Below are 22,244 nucleotides of genomic sequence, written 5' to 3' on the forward strand. Positions count from 1 at the left end.
GCATACATCTTATAAACATGGCTGCAAGTATTCAATTGCAACATATTTGATCAGTTAATACACACTTTATGTAATCAGATGGATTTAATTCAATATATAACATATTACTACTCACAGTGTGTGTGTGTCTGTATTAAACCTGTAATTTGTAACTTCGACCACTAGGGGTCTCCCAATCAAAACAACAACAAAAGATTGATGAGGTCCTGAAGCTGTGTGGGATCATGGGAGTTGTTGTTTTCACCACTATTGTCAATGAGGGTATGATGCAATTGTGATAAACATTTCGGATAATGTCAGAACACAAACTAGTCAACAAACTAGTAAAAATATGGGTAGTGGGTTTTAGGCTTTTTAATAAAGAATTGTTAAATATTATATATTAATGTGTACGTGATCGTACCGGTCCTTTCCGCTTGCTCGGCCCGGCCCAGGTGCAGCTTCAACCGTCTCAGCTTCTCTCGCTGTTCCTCCAGCGGAGCCTTAGGCTGGAGAGCAGAGCCCGGTTCAGCCGCCCTGCGATGCTGGTCCGACCGCAGCAGAGAGAAGAGCTCAGAGAACGACCTGAGAGAGAGAGAGAGAGAGAGAGAGAGAGAGGAGAGAGCTGCAGCGGAGACAACAACAATTCTCCTCTAGTCCTGATTACCACAACATTCTTTATCTGTGCCTTTATCAACAATGAAACTCCCCCTTGAGTCTAAGTGTGGGTGGATTTACCTGTGGTGACCTTCTTGGAGCATCTGCACACAGATGTTCTGCTTCAGACTGTTTCTGAACCTGGAGACGTTCCAACGTGACGCAGACGAGAACAAAATATCACAGCATCACAGTCAAACATCAATGAAGTGACACTACAACTTCAACTGAACTCACTGTGAAATTTCTTCTTTGGACGCGACTTGAGCCGATTCATCCGATACCGACTCCTTCATCCTGCTGACCACACACACACACACACACACACACACACACACACACACACACACACACACACACACACACACACACACACACACACCAGACTTTGAGTAATAAATGTCGGTGCATGTTATTTCCTGGTAAACACATAAACACACCTGGGCCGAGCACTTCAACAGCGTTCATCTTCACCTGTCAATCAAACTAATGGAGACAGACACCCAGCAGACACACAACCTGTGTATCTGACGACAATTACAATTTTCTTTCCTTTTGTATTTAACTTTAACAACCATGAAGGCAGCATTTTACAAAACCTCACAACCTTTCATTTGTTGTTAAATTTGCAGGTTGTGTTTCTTTGTTATTTTTCTGATTAATATAGTTTTGTTACTACTGCAATCAAATAAGAATCAAGGAATCATTGTAAAGGCCTAGCTAAATATGGCTAAAGCCTAGCTAACACCTAGCTAAAGCCAAGCTAACACCTATAGCTAACACCTAGCTAAAGTTAGCAAACGTTTCTATAACTCACCTTATTAAAAATTCACAGTTTCTTTGTCGCTTTAGTAAAAACAGTTTAAACGCGTGTGTTTTCCTTTACGTTCAGTTTAAAGTCGTAAACAAACAACAACAGAAACCGCAGCTGAAAGCAAAACTTCCGGTGTCCGACAGGCTTCACCGTCACCATGGCAACAGTGCACGGGCCGCATTCCAGCACTGAGCGCAGATGAACTGGTTCCTGGTTCCTGGTTCCTGGTTCCATTCAGAAACAACTCGACCTAGTTTCTCCTCCTTTAGCTGAGATACAAACACCATCAAACCTTTTAGAGTCTACACTTTGTTAAGTTATTAATAAATGTATAGTTATTCTACCATTTGTCAAGGGGCTATGAATTTATTATTCCCTTTATGCCCACATGTGCTGTATGCAACCAGTCCTCGCTTTCATTGTTATTTTATAGTAGTTTTATGTTGAATATTCAGCATTTGAACATTGTTCATATTTCATTTTTCAGTTCACATCTTTAAAAAAAACATTTGTCTCTATTTTTACACCACGAATGGGTCTAAATGTTAAGAACAACCTGAAAATCAATTCTAAAATGGAGCCTTGTGAGGAGAATAGATATTTAAATCGTACTCGGGTAAAAGAAAATGATTCACAAACACAATAATCAAGCATCTGCAGGAGAAATAAGATTTCCTGCCGGTGTAACACACACGTTTCTCTTCAGATGTTGGAGGAAATCTTTTCCATCTCACCACAGCAGTGACGGAAACTTTGTGGTGATGGAATCAAAGAGTTTCTCGTAAAGTTCCATGTTGGTGGTGGAGATCTGCAGCAGCTGTTTCCTGTCTGAGAATCTGCTTCTGGTTTGACTCGTTTGTTCTTCAGCTTCATTTGTTCATTAACCAGCGTCGCTCGTGAAAAGCGAGAAGTGAACCGTGTCTTATTTTTCTTACACTTGTGGCGACGAATAACATAAAGTGATACTTTAAAGTATTTAACAAGTATTTACGCTTACAACATTTATCTTTTTCCTCTGTGTAATTAAGTCAGGAAACAGTCAAATAAATTCCCTTATTCCCTTTTTCTTTGTCTCTGTTGCTTCTTCAAACGTTCTCATTTCGCACCAGATCCAATGTGACAGTAACACGCACTGATACTAAAGAAGCTAAAGTCATTTAAACATTATTTTATTGCATCTGTTTGAAATTGTATTAAATTTTACATTTTTGTTAATATTTTTAATAATGTTTTTATCCCCTTTTATTGACTCTTTTCTTCTATTTATTATAAATATTTTTAAAAGTATTTATTTTTATTAAATCTTTCCAAATCTATTCTATGATATTTTATTGTCAGCATTTGTATTTGTTTGGTCTTATTCTGGGCTCGTCTGTTGATTGATTTCCCACATTTAGATTTTTTTCCCACGGCGTTGGAGGAAAACTCAAACAAGTAAAAGTAAGATGCTGCATGTTTCAAGTCACGTAGAGCCTTCATTTGTTTATCTCTGCGTTTAGAGTCACTAACAACAACACACACACACACACACACACACACACACACACAATAGAATATCTGCAGTGAAAATCAGTCACTCAAACAGACGTGACGTCAGCCTGACAGAAGGTCAGAGGTCACTGCAGCCTCACAGCAACACACAGATACAGATGTGTAAACAGATGTGTAAACACAACACGGACACGTCCCACTCAGGAAGAACAGGCTGCGTGTCGCTGACAGTTGTTTAAACCTCGATCACGTATCCTGAAGACGAGTCTGACTCCGACATTCAGACCCACATTTCATTTAAACTCTCCCATTTAACTGGATTCCCATCTGAAGCCAGAGAAAAGCCACACAGACACTAAGAGTGTGGCACCTTTCTTACATGAAATAAAAACAAATACTTCCCTGTGACGTCTGAGAAACTCCTCGCAACAGATTTAATTCCTCGTTGTTTCAATCAGAAACAAGTAACAGTAAAAAGGCTTCAGACTCAAACGTGAAACTCTCGGAGTAATAAACTGAGTCTGGCTTCACTTTGTGTTCAAACACTCCAGTGAAGTGAATTTGTCATTCAGACGCAGGAACTAATTTTATTGTTTGACTGTTTCCACAACATCGTTTCATCAGGGAAGTCTAAAAGGGAAAATTGGTTTAAAACACGTCTTGGTCTCAATTACTGTGTGTGTGTGTGTGTGTGTGTGTGTGTGTGTGTGTGTGTGTGTGTGTGTGTGTGTGTGTGTGTGTGTGTGTGTGTGTGTGTGTGTGTTAACGTCACCTCATGTGTTTATGAGTTGTTCCACTATAACAGATTGAAAGAGGAGACGAGTCGTAAACTGTGGAATCATTTTCTTCAAACAACGTCTGCGTCATTTTCAAAATCTCCACTAGATGTTTTTTAATTTTGTCAAGTTTACTTTTCTATGGAAGCCCATTTTTTATTATCTCATCTCCAAATCTTAACTTTTTATTTTAATTTTATATCTTATCACTGTGATTTCTACCTCATAATTTTGACCTTTTATAATTTAGATTTAGCATTGAGTCAGTTTGAGGGTTTTTACTCCCTCACTGGTGAAAATTGTCTCCACACTCATCAGTCTTTATTATCTTTAGTTAATATTCAATGTATTTAAATTTAAAAGGTTCTTCTCATTCTCTTCGTCTTCTCTCTTGTGTGTACAGATATTTAGAAACTTTCTTTTTTTAAAGTGCAACATGAATAGATTTATGATATGTAATTTCATCGTAAACTTATACTTATATTATTATTATCATTGGAAGGAGGAGGACAGAGGAGAAGAGGAGACGAGGGGGCAGGAGAGGAGGTGAAGGGGAGACACTATCAGGGGGAGGAAAGAGGAGAGGAGGGGGCGATCAGAGAGAGAGAGAGAGAAAGTTAAAACTCAGCTCCGTCACTTCGACCTCTTTAGTTTTGTCTCAGCCGGACTCACTCCTCTCTTCTTCTGTTCTTCTTGTTTACACTGAAGAAAAATGATTTTTATTTAACTACAAGTTCCAGAAGGAGACAGAGAAACATCAACAGGTGAGAGTCATCAATTATAATATGTACATTTCTATTATTTTATTTAATTTTGAAAGGTTTTATTCATTAATTGTAGTTTTACAATGAGCACAACGTCAATGTCATTTGTTATGATCTTATTCAAGTGAAGTTAATCAGAACATGCTGTTTGTCTAGATCTGGATAATATGAGAATATTGGTGTCCATGGAAACGTAGTCATTGTTGTGTTTAGAGCTTGTTTTCACTGCTCCACAGTTAATAGATGTTAAACTGTTTCTCCTGAGATTTATTTTATAAATCTGTGAAGTGGAGCCTCCAAACCAACCACCTGTTTTCTTTATGTCTCAGATTCCAGAATCATCCAACTTCATCTGAGAACCACCAACAACTTTTCGAACTTCTAGATTTTACTCTGTCCTGGGCTTCTAGAAAAGGCTCTGGACTCGGAGAAGGCTCAGTCATAGAATCTGTAGAACACTTCAGTCTCTAGAAAGTGGTTCAGGAGTCGCAGCAGGATCCAGGATGTGTTCAGGTGCATCAGATCAGGGTTCTGGAATGGGACCCAGATTCAGTTCCAGATCTACATCCAAGCCCTGGGTGTTTATCGCACAGCTGATTGTCTGGTGCTTGGTGTTCGCTCCTCCAGTCGGTTGCCACAGTAACTTCTCATCTCTATCAGATGTGATGAGGTCGGGCCTGTCTGATTTCCACAGCACCGACTCACCCCTGCGACCCGGAGCAGAGAATCAGATCCAGACCCCAGAGCGAGACCCACGTCTGGTGCAAGAGACCGTGAACAAGCCTCTGGTATCTCTGGACTCCCACAAGCTGAAGCACTCGAGCAAGTTGAGACACAAGCACGACAGAAATCCTCACCTGCCGTCCACCAACTCCTCCGTCGCCGCTCGAGAGCTCCCAGCGTCGCCCCCTAGATGTATCCATGTGACGTCAATAAACGTGGCCTTCAAGTACATCAACACGGTGATTTCCTGCGTGATCTTTGCTGTGGGGATCATTGGAAACGCCACCCTGCTGAGGATCATCTGCCAAAACAAAAGCATGAGGAACGGACCCAACGCTCTCATCGCCAGCCTGGCCCTGGGAGACCTGATCTACATCGCCATCGACATCCCCATCAACATCTACAAGGTTTAGTGTGTTGTTTGTTCTCATGACACGGGGCAGCTTCTCACAACTTGGTTTAGCAGATATTAAATAATCAACATTTCTACGCTGAAAACATTTATAAAGTTCATTTGAAGAGTAAATTTGAGTAATGAAAACGTGATTGATAAGAAGCTTGTTGCATTCAGCTTCCTGTGTTATCAGTGTGTGTGTTGTGTGTCTCAGTCAGGAAGCCGAGTGTCACACTGACACGGAACGGAAATAGATGAGATAACGCTCTGCACACACTCTGAAACTGTGATAATCCGTTAAAGCCTTGTGTGTGTGTGTGTGTGTGTGTGTGTGTGTGTGTGTGTGTGCAGCTCCTGGTGATGCGGTGGCCTTTTGCCGACAGTGTGTTCGGCCTCTTCCTCTGCAAACTGCTCCCCTTCCTGCAGAAAGCTTCGGTCGGCATCACCGTCCTCAACCTGTGTGCGCTAAGTGTGGACAGGTAACGTACACACCAACGTCTGCCGTCCCCCCCCCCCGCCCCCTATCTTTATTAAAGAGTGTGTTTTTTCAGTTTGAGAGCAGGATTTATTGATCTCACCTTCAGATTTTGTAAAGCTTTCACTCTAAACTCTGCTCTTGCACTCAAACAGCTGGTGCTTACACTCAGATTCTCCAGCTTCAGCTCTTCTCTCCTTCTCTTCTCATAAAGACTGAAATCAGATATAATCATTAGTACTAATAACAACAATTATACGTCTGCATGGCTGAAAGAACGATCAATGGTTTGAAAGGTTCCGGTTGTTGTCCCCAGGTATCGTGCGGTGGTGTCCTGGTCGCGGGTACAGGGCACAGGTGTTCCCATGGTAACAGCGGTGGAGATAGTGGCGATCTGGGTGCTGTCCCTCGTGCTCGCCGTGCCGGAGGCGGTCGGCTTCAACATGGTCAACTTCGACTACAACAACGTCACCATTACGACCTGCATGCTGGAACCCAGGACGCCTTTTCTGGCTGTGAGTGCGTGTGTGTTTGTGCATGTTTGTTTGTGCATGTGTGTTTGTGCACGTGTGTTTGTGCATGTTTGTTTGTGCATGTGTTTGCCAGCGACAGTAATGATCTGCACTCTTAAAAACAGGTTTGTCAGAAGTAAGAGTTTAAGATATATTTTTTGGGAGTTTAGATGTAAAATGGAATTTCCAGGCCTGAAAATTCAATAACAATATCAACTTGTTGACTCTCAGTTATATAATATAATATTTCATGGGTGAAGAATAAAACCGGCTAGAGGGTTTGATCCTGGTTGGTTCAGGGCGAGGTCTCTTTAGTTCACACAGTTTATAACATAATTTCCTGTTTACGACTGAAGTCAACAAACTGCGTCCAGGCCCTGGAAACTGAGCCCGGGTCAGCTGACCTGCCATCAGGCTTTATTCATTAGAACTGGACCTTTCAAAACATTTTGACCACACCCACTTGAGTCTGAGGAGACTTTTCTCTCCACAGACTCAAAGTGGGAACTGTCGGTTTCTCTGTGATGTTAAGGTCTCGACATGAATATGTAGAGTAAAGAATGTGAGACCTGACCCTATCTTGATTCTGAGTTGTGTTACCTCCTCCATGTTGTTAAAGTGTGTATTTCTGTTTGGTCCAGTTCTACCGGGAAGCGAAGGACTGGTGGTTGTTTGGTTTCTACTTCTGCGTCCCTCTCATCTGTTCTGTGGTTTTCTACGGCCTGATGACCTGCGAGATGCTCCGACACCAGAAAGGAAGTCTGAAAGTCTCACTGAGCGAGCACCTCAAACAGGTACACACACAAGTACACACACAAGTACACAAACATGCACACAAACATATACGCAGCTTCCATTGCTCGAAAAATCGTCAAGACTTCCACTTGAAAAATGTGCAACACAAGAACATCAACAGCAGTTTATGTAAAACCAAAAACACAGTTGGATCATCTGCAAAGACATTAACTTTAAATCTGTAAAAAACTAAAAACAGAGTAAATGACGTCATGTCCTCTTTCTTTTTTTAAAACTTAAATTTAGTTTCAACCATTTCCACCACCATCAGCTCTTGTGGTTTTAATACCGAGGACTTTTGGTTTGTCAGTACCAGTAAAAACAAAGTGAAGCATGTGAAGTCGGACATTTCAGATCCACTTTCTCTCTCCAGCGTAGAGAAGTAGCGAAAGCAGTTTTCTGTCTGGTGTTGATCTTCGCTCTGTGCTGGTTCCCACTGCATCTGAGTCGACTGCTGAAAAAAACCATCTATAGATCCCATGATGCTCGTCGCTGTGACTTCTTAAAGTAGGTGACCGTATTATTTACCATATAGTTCTACCTCTTTGCTCTTCTGGCCCTTGTGAAGAGTGGTTACATGTCATGTGCTCTTCTTCTGTTGCTCTAGTTTCCTGTTGGTGTTGGACTACTTCAGCATCAACATGGCCACCATCAACTCCTGCATCAATCCCATCATCCTCTTCTTCGTCTCCAAGAAGTTCAAAAACTGCTTCAAGGTAAAAACTGAGTTTGTGTTTGTGTGGTTCTGATGACAGTAAACGTCCAAGCAGCTGAGACAGAGTGACATCAGGGCGGGGTCACGGGTCACGGGGTCAAAGGGGCGTGACACATCGATAACATGAGATAAGAGAGTGAGAGAGAGACAAGGAGGCACAGACTGAAAGACGCTATCATGTGTTGTGGGAGTGAAAATACCTCGGGGAAAGAGATCGTTGACCTTTGACTTGTGGGAAGTGAGCAGTGACATTGGTTTAAAGGGGCACTCCACCGACATTAAAGGAGATACTTCACTTTTTAACCACTCGTGAGTCGTCTGGCTGCGATTCCTCATCAGGCCCTTTAACAAAACCAGGTCAAACGAGAGCCCGACATTTCCTACATGCCCTGGAAGGGGTTGACCAATGTCTCAATGTTTGAGACAGAGGCTGAAAAGAGGAGGTGCAGCGATGGACGGTCTGAGGACAGTGACGTGTTCGTAGTATTTCCTGTAACCAACTGTTTACATCATGTGACCAGTGTACATGTCATGTGATAATCTGTTTTCAGGTGTTAGGAGATCCTTTTGGTTTTGTGTGTATCAGTGCGGACGTAGCCTGTGTTTGAATGTATTCACAGGAGAGTTGCATTATGGGAAATGTAGGCCACATCATTTATGGATCTGTACTATTAGGGACCAAAATTCCTTTGTTTTTTTCGATATTAAGTTACTTTTTTCTTGAATCTCTCAACTTTATTGAAGTAAACAAATTTAAATCGCTGGAGTTCCCCTTTAATCCGACTCACCCCCTGTCTCTCCGCCCCCCCCCCCTCCCCCTCTGTCTCCAGTCCTGTCTGTGTTGTTGTTTTTATTCTGGCCCTTTCTCTAACAGTTTGATGCCTCTCCACCATGGGACGAGTCTGCAGTACAAACACCCTGAACACTGAGAGCGAGCAGACGTCCAACACCTGCACTGACGGACACATCCGGCCTCTAATGTTCATTATCAGTCCTTTCATCATAATTCTATATTAATATATTATGAACTATATGGTCAAAAGTATGTGGACACCTCTGTTGGGGGGGGGGGGGTACCGATGAAGTGAAACCTAATGTTTTCAGCTTGCAGTGATATTTGTTTTAAATTTTGTGACACTAGTCATGTATTTATTATAATGCACTAGCACCCCCCAGAGGCAGATTGATTTCATTACACCCACAACAGGAACCTGCTGAGTTGATAAATAACTGGTTAATGCTGATATTGATTATTGATATTGATTGAGTTTTACAAGTGGGTCTAAAGAAGTGTAAAGGTCAGAGGTCGACTGATGGAAATATTTAAAATGTGTATATGTAATATCATGAATTTTAAATTACCTTTGTGTGTCTGTTTGTTTTCTTATCTTTCATGTAAGTATTTATCAATAAAGTCATATTCTCAAAGATGTTAAGGTCTGTTTTGTGTTGCACGTGTGTGCGTTCATGTGTCTAATAAATTAGTCTGAACCAATGAGCTAATGTAATATTTCTTCTGCTGACAGTGTGGAGATGGATGAACTTTATAGAAAACAGGATTTATATATAATATGAAAGATATAAATAATTGAAAACTAAATGATGCATTGGTTTGCTATTGGCAGGAAGTGGTATAAAAAATAAAATCTGGCCTTTTTTCAGGCCCCTGCTCGAAAATGATATTCCCAGAATGAATAGAGTAAATGTGTGCAGCTACAGACTCTATATGAAGAATCCCTGCATCTATATAAAGGTGTAAACATCAGTGAGTCGGAGCAAATGAACAAGCGAAGTGAAATAGAGTGGATATGAAATCATGCAGATGTTTCCGCATCACAACATCTGGACATCCTCTGTGCCACATTTTTATGATATAATTAGATTTGCCTGTTTGTGACTCCAAACACGTGATTGATGACGACAGAGATGATGCTCCTCCCTCCTCCGTGTCGGCCTGACACCCGGAGGATCACCGGGTGGATGTGATCGATCGGGCCGGTGATCGGTGCCACAGCTGATCCGTTCAGTTCCGGTTACAGGGAGGAGGGGGAGGGGCAGGAGGATGCGTTGCCTGGTAACAGAGCCGGGGCAGCTCAGGAGGAAAACAGGGCATCACAGCGAATGAGCATCTTCATCTCCAGCGGTGCGGTCCTCCTCCGCTTTTCAGTATTTATAACAACTTATAAATCAACATTTTATATATTAAAAACCTGTTTCCACTGTTCAGAAGATTAACGAGTTTATATCTAAATATATGTTTTTATCTGGTTTCTAACGAGTTGAATCACTGAGCTGATGCTGCGTGTTGACCTCACTGCACTTCATGATGAATGATGAATATTAAAGTGTGTCCACGTGTGTTACTGCAGAACATTGATGAGTCTCAGTTTGTTCTCGTGGGACTGAGCACAATATTGACAAAGATAAGATAAGTTAAGATAATCTGCTTTAAATGCACCTCCACTTGAGAGCGGTTTCAAAGCCCTGCACTCACAGCCTCTGCTTGAAACTGAGAGCTTGCACTCAAATATTTTGTTGCTTGGACTGATCTCCAGCTTCAGCTTCAGCTCTTCTCCTCGTGCTCACACTGCTTCTGTGCTTTATTGTTGACAAGTGAAATTGTCTTAATTGTGGGTTTGTTAGCTTTACTTCTTTGAGAGTCCTGAACGACTGGTTACTATAAGCAGGTTCATGCTCTCCCTCCCTCCACTGCTTTATTATTACACTTACTTCCCTTTGAAAGTAAAGCTAACGCACCCAGATCGAGGGAGAGACATGTTGTTCAAATCCAAGAGCAGAAGTTTCACACCAAGAAGACCTGAAGCTAGAGCACAGGAAATCTGACCACGCTCTAAAGATGGAGCTCACACTCATCACTGAACTTTTCTCCGTCAGGTCGGGACTCACAGTAAAGCCTGGTTCATCGCCTGCATCTTTGTTTTCCTGACGATCGTGTGAGTCATCATCACACACAAACACACACAGTGACATGCCCATTTTAATCCAATATGTTGCCATAGTAACCGGACCTAGATGACCAGAAGTCGAGTAAAAGAACACACACCCTTCTGTGATTCATCACTTGTCTCCATTACAGCTAAAGAAATCTACGCCTCCTTTATTTCCTTATTTCTTTCATGTGACTCCTGCATCATCTTCAACATCACTGAAGCTCTACTTATAATATTTACATGAATAGATATAATATTCCATCATGTATTCTTCTGGTTTCCTCCTCAGTGGCTGGCTCGGCCATTTTTAAATGATTATTTTTATTTTCAATTAAAACTTTTAATTTAATTTTAAATTTATTGACATTTCAATTCAAAATGTTCAGGGCTGCACCAAATTAATATTTTCATTATTGATTAATCTGATAACTGATGACTAATTATTTTATCTGTAAAATGACAAGCAAAAATCGTAAAAAGAAATGTTGTTTACATGTTTATGAAAAAGAAGATAATTTATCACGAGCAGCGAAGGAAAGCAGAGGGACGATGTCAAAGCCGTGTTTGTTTTTTTGTTGAGAAATTTTAAATTAGTATTTTGAAGATTTACCTGTGGCTGTTGGCGTGAAGCTGGTTTCTTCAGAGGGAGTGAGTCTCCGTCTGTGGTTTCACACGTCTGTGGTTCTTTAGTGTCATTGATCTGTTTGTTCTCTTTCACAATAAATCAACACGTCAGGTGTAAACAACAGAATGTGTCTCGTTAGTTTCAGAGAAGTCTCAGGACTCCAACAACTCAAAGTCTCATTGAAGAAAACTGCAATTTTAAGAGTTTAAGAATAAAGTTGTAACAAAAAGAATGGTAAGTCGATTAACTAATGTCAGAATAATGTATCAGGATGATATTATATAATATAACAAGATGTTATTGGATTAATTTCTCTTAATTTTGTCTTTTTTTCTTCATTAACTAGTATTTTTGTATAAATATAGAAGTCATGACGTGTCAAACCCTGTTTTATAATCAGCCTATCTCGTCATATCGAAAGTGAAACTGTGAGGACATTTTGGACAAAGGACGTTCAGCTGCCTCTCGTCAGGACAGATTCTGGAAACAAGAAGAAAAGCGTTTTTCTGACGTCAAAGTAGGTTCAGGTGTTTGTTAACGTGTTTATGAACGTGTCTGTGTGCGTTTGTGTTTGTCTGTGTGTGTGCGTCTCCTCTGTGTGTGCGCGTATTTCTTAGTGCGTCACTCTGCGGACGTGTCAAAGATCACAGCTGCTCAACTTTGTCGCAAAGTGAACTGAACGTACAAAGTCACGAGGAATCTGGATTTATACTTTGTTATTGTTTTGCAACGTGTTAAAGTCTGAGCCTTTGAATCGGATGTGATAAAAAGAAAAGGTTCAGACTTTGTCTACGTGAGAAAAACAACCCGGTTCATGTGAGAGGGGTTGTTGTTCAGAGACAGTACCGCGCTGTCACCACAGGGGGGGCAGTAAAGCCAGGTTTAGATGTTGGGACAGATAAAGAAATGTTTGACTATTTTTTACATTCAGACAAATAAACAGCAAGAACTGAACTGAAACATATAAACAAACTACAGACACATTAAATAACACAAATAAATAAATACAAATAAATGAACAGAACAGGGATTAAGATAAAAAACAGTAAAACAAAATGCAAAGGTACTCAAGTGAAAATATTAAAGTTGAGTTTTGATCTTGCAGACCAATTTAATGACGTTGTAATGCAGCTAAAATAGTTAGAAATAACAATAAGCATGTTGTAAATTATTTTTAAAAGTATGAAGTAATCTGGGTCAGATCTGACATGAGACTGAAATTCTCCCTTTATGAACTTTGGAGCCTTTGGAAACGTCTGTTTGTGTTTCAGCTGCAGAAATGAGGAGAAAGAGGAAGTTGAGTGAATCCGCTGCTGCCTCCAGCTCTGAGTCTTCAATCAGGTAAATATCATGACAGGGAAATGAGTAAAGAGCAGCAACTGTAACTTGTGTCCTGTTTTAAACTGAAAGTTTCTCAGTCTGTGTCATTTTAGTTTCAGTTTCTTCACGATAAAAGTCCCCAGGAGCAGGAGCACAACCCCCCCTACAGCAAATATTCAGTTCATATGTTGGAAAATGTTGTGAAATCCGAGATGTTTTCCAGTGTCCAGTAGATTGAATTAAAGCCGGTCTGTGTCAATGCTGGGTTCACAGCTTGTTTTCTACTCTCCCCCAGTGCCATGGTTTTTCATGAGGGAATTGTTTTTCATACCGAACCTCCCAGTGACTTTCTAGCAAATGCTCAGTGCTCTATTGTTCTTCTTGTTATTGCCAAAGTCAATGATTCCCCTGAACTGTTTGTTTTGTCTTATTAATGCACGTATATGATGTATAGTTGGTGAGTGACTGACCACTCTCTCCTCTTGTAGTTCACACACGACAACAGATGGGTCCCAGGGTCCCAGTGGAGCCTCCTGGAAGAGTGATGCATCCATGCACGTACCACCGAACATAGGAGATGAGAGTCCTGAACGGTAACTCTACATGAATTCTGTGTTATGTCCAAACTCTTTCCCTTTCTCTCTGTTTCCAGGTATCTCTGACTCCAGAGCTGCAGGATTCAGACAACAACAATTATTATTAATAATTATTAATTATTATTACTATTACTATTATTATTATTATATGAATTGTCGCTGCTATCATTAAAATCCTCTTTACACTCTTATTGTTTTCATTATAACTAGTCAGAGCTGAAACCTGATGGTGGACAACTGTTCCTGGTCTCTCTTCTCTCCCCCCCTCTCTCTCCTCTCCCCTCTTTTCCACCCATCTCTCTTCTACTCCCCATTTCTCTCCACTCACCCACCGGTCGAGGCAGGTGGCCGCCCACATTGAGTCTGGTTCTAGAGTTTTCTTCCCGTTAATGAGGGAGTTTTTTCTCTCCACAGTCGCCAGAGCTGCTCATTGTGGGAACTGTTGGTTTCTCTATACATTTTAAGGTCTTGACCTTCTATGTAAAGTGCCTTAAGATAATGCATATTATGATTTGGCGGTATACAAATAAGAATGAATTGAAATTGAATAGAATTTTGGCCTTAAACAGTAGAAGAGCAGTTAACTAGCATAGGAAAGAACTTTGATTCCAGTGTCAAGGTTTTACCGTACATCCACGATCAAGTGGACAGTCACAATGACCCAGATATTTTTCTTAAATGAAGGTGGAGACCAAAGACAGAGCTCAAAGGAGATTCAGAGTTTAATTTCTCCTCTTGTAGTTCACAGACGACAACAGATGGGTCCCAGGGTCCCAGTGGAGTCTCCTGGAAGAGTGATGCATCCATGCACGTACCACCTAACATAGGAGATAAGAGGCCTAAACGGTAACTCTACATTTAGTGTTTTTTAATTAAAGTACAGTATATCCTTAAATGGGCTTGACACAGCTGGACACAGGTTACGCTGTCTGTCGCAGTCATGCAATTAAATATCAATACAGAAAATAAAAAAGAATGATAGTGTTGGTAACCAAATAAAGCAAATCTCTCTTCTTGTAGTTCACACATGACAACAGATGGGTCCCAGGTTCCCAGTGGAGTCTCCTGGAAGAGTGATGCATCCATGCACGTACCACCTAACATAGGAGATGAGAGTCCTGAACGGTAATTCTGCGTCATGTCCAAACACAACTTTGAACAAAAACTGATGAAGAATTTATAAAAAAATAAAACTACTGCTGAAGGGGGTTCGAAAAACGTGTTTAGTTTGAGTGAATACTTTGACCAATAATGTGCCATTTGTTGCACTGCTAACAGCCAGATGACTGGGGAACCACCCAGCCGGTCATGCAAACAGTGTCTCACGTCAGACTGGGATGAGTCGGACTCCCCCTGTCCCACGTGTGGAACGAAACGCCAAAAACTATCTCAAAGCCATAGAGATGATACCGGTAAGTTTGAATACTGCCACCACAACTAATTCTAATAACAAAGTTTTCTTTTAAATAAAAAGGCAAACAACTAGATAAAGTATCAAGTTGATCATTTCAAGCCGAACCAGGGTTCAGTTTGATCTGGATCGAGACCACCTCTTTTGGTCAGAATAAATTGGTCCGTTGCTCCGTACTGTGGTCTTGGTTATTTTTGACTTTTCAGACTAAACTGAAAAGTCCAAAGTTCCAGACCTAACAAAGTATGTGTGAGAGCCCAAAGTCACAAAGTCAGGATTTTGAGTTTGCTCAGGATTTAGCTAAAATGATCTGCTATTAATTTAATGGATATTATTGGAATTTGCAATGATTCATTTGTTTGTTACAGGGGTCCACCATCTCTTGAAAGCAAAACATGTTTTTAAAGAAGAAATGCGAAAAAGATTTACCTTCACATCTGAAGGTACTGGTGACAGTCGGGTTTCTTTGGACAACATCTACACAGAACTCTACATCAGCACTGGAGAGAGCGGAGGGCAACAAGCAGAGCATGAGTTCAGTCAGCTGGAACGTAAATTGAAAATGCCTTCATTGTCGAAACATACAGTGAACCTCAAGGATATATTCAGACCTTCGTCTGGCCAAGAGAAAACCCAAAGAATAGTTCTGACGAACGGCATGGCAGGGATCGGAAAGACTTTTTCTGTGCAGAAATTCATCTACGACTGGGCCAAGGGAGATACAAACACAGACATTGATTTTGTTTTCTATTTTGCTTTCCGAGAGCTGAATTTGAGTACAGGTGAGAAAAGCTTGCACAAGCTCCTGACCGACTTCCACCCTGTACTCTGTGATTTGGAAAGTCCAGAGCTTTATGCCAAAACCAAGGTTGTAGTGATCCTGGACGGCCTGGATGAAAGCAGACTCAAACTGGACTTTGAGAACATTGAGAGGCAAACATCTCTGAGTGAAGAAACATCTCTGGGTAATCTCCTAGTAAACCTGATCCAGGGTAACCTTCTCCCGGATGCTAAAGTCTGGATAACTTCTCGTTCAGCAGCAGCCAGTCAGATCCCAGCAGAGTATGTCGACATGGTGACAGAGATAAGAGGGTTCTATGATAAACAAAAAACTGAATATTTCATGAGGAGATTTAGTCATGACTTGGATCTTGCTGAGAGGATCACTTCACATATCCATTCTTCACAACATCTCCACATTATGTGCAAGATACCAATCTTCTGCTGGATTTCTGCCATATTATTCCAGGAAGTTTTTGCTGAAGACAAGAACGCTGAAATTCCTCAAACTCTGACAGAGATGATGGCACATTACCTGTTTACTCTGACAAAACGTAGAAACAGAAAAATGTACAAGAAGCCTCAGGAAAACGTTCTGATAACACAGAGAGAATTTCTTCTGAAACTCGGCAAGCTTGCGTTTGATCATCTGCAGAAGAACAGCCTCATTTTCTATGAGGAAGACCTGGAAGTCTATGGCATTGACATAAAAGAAGCATCTATCCACTCTGGATTTTGCACCACAGTTCTTAGGGAGGAAGATGTCTTTTCCCACAGAAAGGTTTTCTTCTTTGTTCATCTGACCATTCAGGAGTTCTTTGCAGCTCTCTACGTTTATGACTGTTTCATGAACAAGAAAACAACAGAGCTCAACGACTTCCTGAAACTGAAGGACAAAGAACCAACTTTACTTGAGCTTCTGAAAGTCACAGTTGACATAGTGTTGGAGAAGAAGAATGGCCACCTGGTCTACTTCTTACGATTCCTCCTGGGCCTCCTGGTTGAATCTAATGGGAGAGTCCTTCAGGGTCTCATAACATGGCCGGATCCAAGCCAAGATACCGATAAGAAAATATTAACTTACCTGAAATCCCTCCGGAGAAAGACCATCTCTCCAGAAGGTAGCATCACCCTGTTCAGGGCCATGACTGAAATGAGAGACCAGAAAGTCAAAGAAGAGATTGAGGAATATTTGAAGATAGAAGATGGTTCAAAACCTGAGCTGACTCCCCTGCACTGCTCGGCACTGGCCTACATGCTGCAGATATCGAAGAATGATCTGGATTTGTTGGACTTGAAGAGTTACAACACATCCAATGAGGGCAGAAAGAGGCTGATACCAGCAGTGAGGAGCAGCAAAAAGGCCATGTAAGTTTACTTATCATATGTAAGATAATCTGGTTTCAGTATTTCTTTCACTCCTGTGGAGTGTACGCTGATCTTCTTCTTTTTCTTCGTTTCACCAATGAGTTAGTTGGATATAAGTGGGACAGGGAGGACTTTCCTGTGTATATTCTTTATATATATCTGATGTACGTCTCCCCAATCTTCTACTGTTGTACAAAGTATCATCCAACCCATCCTACTTAACTGTTCCACGTGATACTTCAACACGTGTGACTGCTGCCCAGTAATAAGTCTCCCCACAACCTCTCTGAACTCAACTGTAAGGCCTTCACTGGCATCGAAACCTCAGTAGACCAGGAAATCTGTCACTCACTCAACTGCCGCCCTTTAAATATACCTTCACGACACAGGTTAAGGTCGATAAGGTGCGACAGGGCCCGGTTCTGCAAAAGCCTGGTATCTGCAGCCCTGAATGAGACATCCCATTACCAACCCAGCTCTCTACCGTCTGTCAATGTTAAAGGCTTGAGATGTCCCTCCTTGTTCTTGTTGCTGTTTAAGAACGTAGACTGTTTCTTGCTCTGTTCTTCGTGCCATGGGATGTATTTTCAGGAGGTGAATGTGCAGAGTTGGAAACAGGGACAATAAACTCACTAACTAAATGGGTGCACCTCTTTCCTAATCTTATAACCCTATTATCTACCCTTAGACTCGCATCCTGCAAATTGACGACAGAGTTGGTTGAACGTGTGGGCTTTGGTCTCACGTTTCCCTGGTCACCTCTGAGAGATCTGGACCTGAGCAACAATGACCTGAAAGATTCAGGAGTAGAGCTGCTCTGTGCTGGTCTGAGGAGTCAGAACTGCAAACTGAAAACACTGAGGTACACATTTATGCAACAAACTGCACACACTCAGATATCATAGTTTTTATCTATAGTTATATATTATAATGCCCTGTCTCACAATGTTCTCAGAACCATGAATTGGGCTTCATACACTCAGCTTCACTTCCTACCTTGGCTTAAACAATGTTATACTGAAAAGAACACCATTAAGAACATGTTCCATCCGGTTGCATGAATAAACACCAAATAAAGGTTGATCTTCTTCACATCCATTCAGAGCTGCAAGAACTCGCTGATTAACTAAATTCTGTGTTGTGTCAGATTGTCAGGTTGTCTGGTGACAAAGACTGGATGTGAGTTTCTGGCCTTGGCTCTAGAGTCCAACCCGTCTCATCTGAAAGAGCTGGACCTGAGCTACAATGATCCAGGAGAGTCAGGAATCGACCTTCTCTCTGAGCTGAAACAAGATTCAAAATACAAGCTCAGCATTCTCAAGTAATTATAATCCTTGCTGCATTCTGGTCTGTGGTTCACAGAAAAGCTCAGGGTAACGACTTTGCTCTCAATCTGAGCTGCTGCAGTTAACCAGACTAATGTTAGGTTGAGGGACCCCAACGGCCCACAAGTCGGTCAGGGGGCCAACAACCTGCAAGTTTAACATAGCGACTCTTAAGATACTGTGGGTAATGACCCGGAGAGGTTTTACAAATTGGGTTTGGCAATTGTACAAATAGTGTGCGACATCACCGCACAGCTGAGTTCTTGAGCTGAGAGAAGTGCTGTTGGAAGTTTTGGATTGTTCTTGGTTGGAAGATTTTAATCCTCATTTTCCTCCACAGTGCTGATCATTGTGGAAGTCACCGGATGATACCAGGATTCAAGAAATGTAAGTTTCTGTAGAAATCCTTTTAGCTTAATGTTACAGGCTACGTGCTTTCGATTGACTTTTTACCTGCACTCCTTCTCAGCTGCAGCCCCCTGATGTGCAGGCTGTAGTATTGTCAGGTTTTTGCATGGAACATAATGAGACCCTGGATTTCAGATTTAGTATAATGCTTAATGTTGCCAGCAGTGGCCGTAAGCTACATTATGATGCTCATGAAATTATACTTTTTCTTACCTTCAGATGCCTGCGAGCTCACGTTGGACCCCAACACAGCTCATAAGAACCTCTGCCTGTCTGAAGAGAACAGGAAGGTGACCTGGGGGGAAGAGAAGCAATCATATCGCCGTCACCCAGAGAGGTTTGATCAGTGCCCACAAGTGCTGTGCGAGCAGAGTCTGGATGGGTGCTGCTACTGGGAGGTTGAAGTGACGGAGCCCTTCAACATTGGGGTAACATACAAACCCACTCGCAGGAGCGGGGATGTGGACGATTGCAAGCTGGGATGCAACGACAAGTCTTGGAGTCTGATTTGCTCCGATGAGGGTTGTTACACTCTGCACTGCAGCCAGAGAGTCAATGTATCCTCCCTCTGCCGGCGCTCCAGTCGGGTGGGAGTGTATCTGGATTGGCCGGCTGGAAGTCTGTCCTTCTACAGAGTTATCTCCAGCAATTGGGTTCACCTCCATACCTTCAGAACGACGTTCAGTGAGCCCCTCTATCCCGCTGTCGAACTTCGCACTCATTCTTCTGCATTATTTTGTTAGCCACTGTGATTAAGCTCTGACTTTGCTCATGTGCAAACAAAGTGTGTAGGTTAGTGCTCTGTCAACACTATTAAACTTTTCCCACTACGTTTGGGCCTCTTGTCTAAACAGCGTTTTACGTGTGTCTTAAACTGAGATTTTTTACAAATGCCTTCCAAAGTACAGATTTTCCAAAATGGTTGGGGCATGCTCATTGTTGGTTTGTTTGTGTCATAGGTTTAATTACAAGTTAGCAGCTATATTTAGCATCACGGCACCACATTACCATTGATTCACAGGCATCTGCCTCGCTCAATGTTACTCTGATCACAGCTTTCTTATATAGCTTCTGACTGATCGTCAAAATTGTACTTTCTTGATTCTTGTTGTTGTGGGTTTGTACCCTCATGGTTGAATCCACTTATTGTAAGTCACTCTGGCTAAAAGCTTCAGCTAAATGTAATGTAATGTAAGGATCATTAATGTCGACCTGATCGCCACCTACTGGCCCAGAGGCTTGTTTGAGCATTTGTATTGTAAGTATACTGATATTTGCAAATTAGTGGGGTGAGGATTCTGTATAACTACTGAAATGTGTATCTTGTTTCTGTTTTGTATTTTATAACCTGTAGTTATATAATATCTTAATCTTAAAAAGCCACATTTTTTTTACTTCCCGTGGTTTATATGGACTATGTATTTTACTTTGTACTGCGAGTGGCTTTAATTCTGCAGTTTGTATCATTTTAGTGAAGGTTTAATAAACATTCAATATATTTCTCTTTGTTTTCCTTATTTATTTATTTTTTTAAACTAACAAAACCTTTAAATCTGCTCTGAGAACAGAAAAGTTAAATTTCTTACAATTTGTATTTGTGCCGGAGCGACTGTTTTCCCTGAGCCAGCGTCACAGTTTGATCTGTATCTGGTTCATGTGCACATGAACACAATGTCATGTGTGGATGAGCGGCTGACAGTGAAGGGAGGGGCCGCCTGAGAGCAGCGAGTCCCAGCTGTCGCCCCTCAGACGCTGGGAGGGAGGGTGGGGCCTCTTCACCCTCAAACCTAAATTGTTTTGTTGTAGCTTCGTCCTAATTCAGTTTTACTGTGCATCATTTTTTGGGTCATTCAGCAACTTTTGTTTTATTGTTTTCCTATTGTTGTATATCCTCGTCTCTATTTGATCCATTGTCCAGCTTTCATTTTGTGTCTTTCTATAATTTATCACATTGTTTTTGCACCAATGAACGGTCAATACCTAGTGGCCCCTGTCCCCTGGTGATGATGGAAGAATAACTCTCCTTCTTTTCTGTGGCTTAATTGAAATGAATCATCAATATCCTCATGATAGACACATGTTAAACGTGGTTGTGTGTTTGTACAATGTGAGTTTGAATGTGAGACCTGCGTGAATCAGTCACGACAATAAAACCAATGAATTTGAATTTCACTGACAAAAGACAGAGGAGGGAGAGAGGGTAGAGCGAGGCAGACAAAGAGCTGGAGAGAGAGAGAGAGAGAGAGAGAGAGAGGGAGAGAGAGAGAGGGAGAGGGAGGGAGAGAGAGAGGGAGAGGGAGAGAGAGAGAGGGAGGGAGAGAGAGAGAGAGAGAGAGAGAGAGAGAGAGAGAGAGAGCGAGAGAGAGAGAGAGAGGGAGAGAGAGAGAGGGAGAGGGAGGGAGAGAGAGAGAGAGAGGGAGAGGGAGAGAGAGAGAGGGAGGGAGAGAGAGAGAGAGAGAGGGAGAGAGAGAGAGAGAGAGAGAGGGAGAGAGAGAGAGGGAGGGAGAGAGAGAGAGAGAGAGGGAGGACGTTGTCATCACGTACAGGAGGAGGGGGTGTGGGGGGGTTGAACCGGTCTCTGCAGCAGCGGCCATGCTTCTCTCCTCCTTCTGTCTCCTCCGTGTGTCCCGCTCCTCCTCCGGTTCATCCCGCCTGCAGCCGCTGCTTCCCCGCATCCCGGCCTAGAGGAGCCGGCTCGGCTCGCTGGGAGCGGCTCGGTCCGCCTGGAGCCGCCTGATCCTCGGGAACAGACCGGAACAGGCACCGGGGGAAGAGGAGAAAGCCTCCATAGCAACAAACCGGTTTCACAGCATTATTGGTAGGTGCCTCCCTGTGTGTGTGCGCGTGTGTGTGCGCGCGCGCGTGTGTGTGTGTGAGTGTCAGCACAGCCTATTGATGGATAAAGTCAGTTCATGCATCAGATGAATTATCAGCTTTTATTAATATAATTCCATCCACACCCTCATATTCTGTTTTTGGCTTCAGATCCTTTAAATCTGACTGAAAATCAATGGACCTGAAATTTAATTTCACTAAAACATCTCGACTATAATTCACCTGCGACCTCTGCATGTCTTATTCATCAGGATTTAATGAAACGTGTGCATGCAAACGAGGCTGTATGTGATTGTGCTGAATATTCATCCTTTCTTGAATGCAGTCCTGTCGTCAGTATCCTTAAACCCTGATCTGCACCTGGAGGCAGGACCTGCAGCTGCTGCTCAGGGTGATTGGTAGATCTGCTCGTCACTAACCCATGTGACTGTCATCTCTTCTTTTCATCAGTGATGGAGGGATGCTAAGGAACCGGACTGCACCTCTGCAGGACTGCTGGGACTCGACATGCTCGTACAAGGTCCTTACGC

General features: G+C 42.1%; 3 protein-coding genes across 13 annotated transcripts in view; 2 read left to right on the forward strand and 1 right to left on the reverse strand.

The window, feature by feature from the left end:
- ttc29 (tetratricopeptide repeat domain 29) overlaps window positions 1-1,600 on the reverse strand; it is a 4,204-nt gene extending 2,604 nt beyond the window's left edge. The window contains exons 1-4 of one of the 3 annotated variants that reach the window (XM_034568914.1): window positions 1,454-1,600; window positions 874-933; window positions 718-777; window positions 404-564 (exon numbers count right to left, since the gene is read on the reverse strand). In XM_034568914.1, the coding sequence (XP_034424805.1) occupies window positions 404-564; window positions 718-777; window positions 874-932 (280 nt within the window). In that variant the 5' untranslated portion in view covers window position 933; window positions 1,454-1,600. Of the gene's footprint in view, window positions 1-403; window positions 565-717; window positions 778-873; window positions 948-1,453 lie in introns of all 3 variants that reach the window. The other 2 variants (XM_034568913.1, XM_034568912.1) reach the window with 2 other exon arrangements.
- A 2,729-nt stretch (window positions 1,601-4,329) lies between these two features.
- LOC117751871 (endothelin-1 receptor-like) lies at window positions 4,330-9,150 on the forward strand. 2 transcript variants are annotated; one of them, XM_034568878.1, is made up of 8 exons: window positions 4,330-4,481; window positions 4,811-5,611; window positions 5,950-6,077; window positions 6,390-6,588; window positions 7,227-7,379; window positions 7,754-7,887; window positions 7,988-8,096; window positions 8,926-9,150. In XM_034568878.1, the coding sequence occupies exons 2-8, from the start codon at window positions 4,985-4,987 to the stop codon at window positions 9,022-9,024; spliced, it is 1,449 nt and encodes a 482-aa protein (XP_034424769.1). In that variant the 5' UTR covers window positions 4,330-4,481; window positions 4,811-4,984; the 3' UTR covers window positions 9,025-9,150. The 2 variants fall into 2 exon arrangements, with proteins under 2 accessions (XP_034424769.1, XP_034424770.1); XM_034568879.1 differs by having other exon boundaries at window positions 8,970-9,150.
- A 2,942-nt stretch (window positions 9,151-12,092) lies between these two features.
- LOC117751834 (NLR family CARD domain-containing protein 3-like) lies at window positions 12,093-20,376 on the forward strand. Of its 8 annotated transcripts, none has more exons than XM_034568808.1 (11): window positions 12,093-12,188; window positions 12,943-13,012; window positions 13,480-13,584; window positions 14,329-14,433; window positions 14,608-14,712; window positions 14,866-14,999; window positions 15,367-17,146; window positions 17,835-18,008; window positions 18,294-18,467; window positions 18,812-18,858; window positions 19,099-20,376. In XM_034568808.1, the coding sequence occupies exons 2-11, from the start codon at window positions 12,951-12,953 to the stop codon at window positions 19,620-19,622; spliced, it is 3,210 nt and encodes a 1,069-aa protein (XP_034424699.1). In that variant the 5' UTR covers window positions 12,093-12,188; window positions 12,943-12,950; the 3' UTR covers window positions 19,623-20,376. The 8 variants fall into 8 exon arrangements, with proteins under 8 accessions (XP_034424699.1, XP_034424703.1, XP_034424697.1 ...); XM_034568806.1 differs by having other exon boundaries at window positions 12,146-12,188; window positions 14,272-14,433; window positions 19,099-19,652; XM_034568812.1 differs by lacking the exon at window positions 13,480-13,584 and having other exon boundaries at window positions 12,133-12,188; window positions 19,099-19,652.
- Window positions 20,377-22,244: the final 1,868 nt, after the last annotated feature.

Source organism: Hippoglossus hippoglossus, chromosome 18, assembly GCF_009819705.1.
Source record: "Hippoglossus hippoglossus isolate fHipHip1 chromosome 18, fHipHip1.pri, whole genome shotgun sequence".
Taxonomy (NCBI): domain Eukaryota; kingdom Metazoa; phylum Chordata; class Actinopteri; order Pleuronectiformes; family Pleuronectidae; genus Hippoglossus; species Hippoglossus hippoglossus.

Excerpts from the sequence above, each read along its gene's own strand:
- LOC117751871 (XM_034568878.1), top strand. The coding sequence starts at position 4,985 with ATGTGTTCAGGTGCATCAGATCAGGGTTCTGGAATGGGACCCAGATTC. Across the intron at positions 6,078-6,389 it reads TGTGCGCTAAGTGTGGACAG|GTATCGTGCGGTGGTGTCCT; the intron begins GTAACGTACACA and ends TGTTGTCCCCAG. Across the intron at positions 8,097-8,925 it reads AGTTCAAAAACTGCTTCAAG|TCCTGTCTGTGTTGTTGTTT; the intron begins GTAAAAACTGAG and ends CTCTGTCTCCAG.
- LOC117751834 (XM_034568806.1), top strand. The coding sequence starts at position 12,951 with ATGAGGAGAAAGAGGAAGTTGAGTGAATCCGCTGCTGCCTCCAGCTCT. Across the intron at positions 13,013-13,479 it reads AGCTCTGAGTCTTCAATCAG|TTCACACACGACAACAGATG; the intron begins GTAAATATCATG and ends CTCCTCTTGTAG. Across the intron at positions 17,147-17,834 it reads AGGAGCAGCAAAAAGGCCAT|ACTCGCATCCTGCAAATTGA; the intron begins GTAAGTTTACTT and ends ATCTACCCTTAG.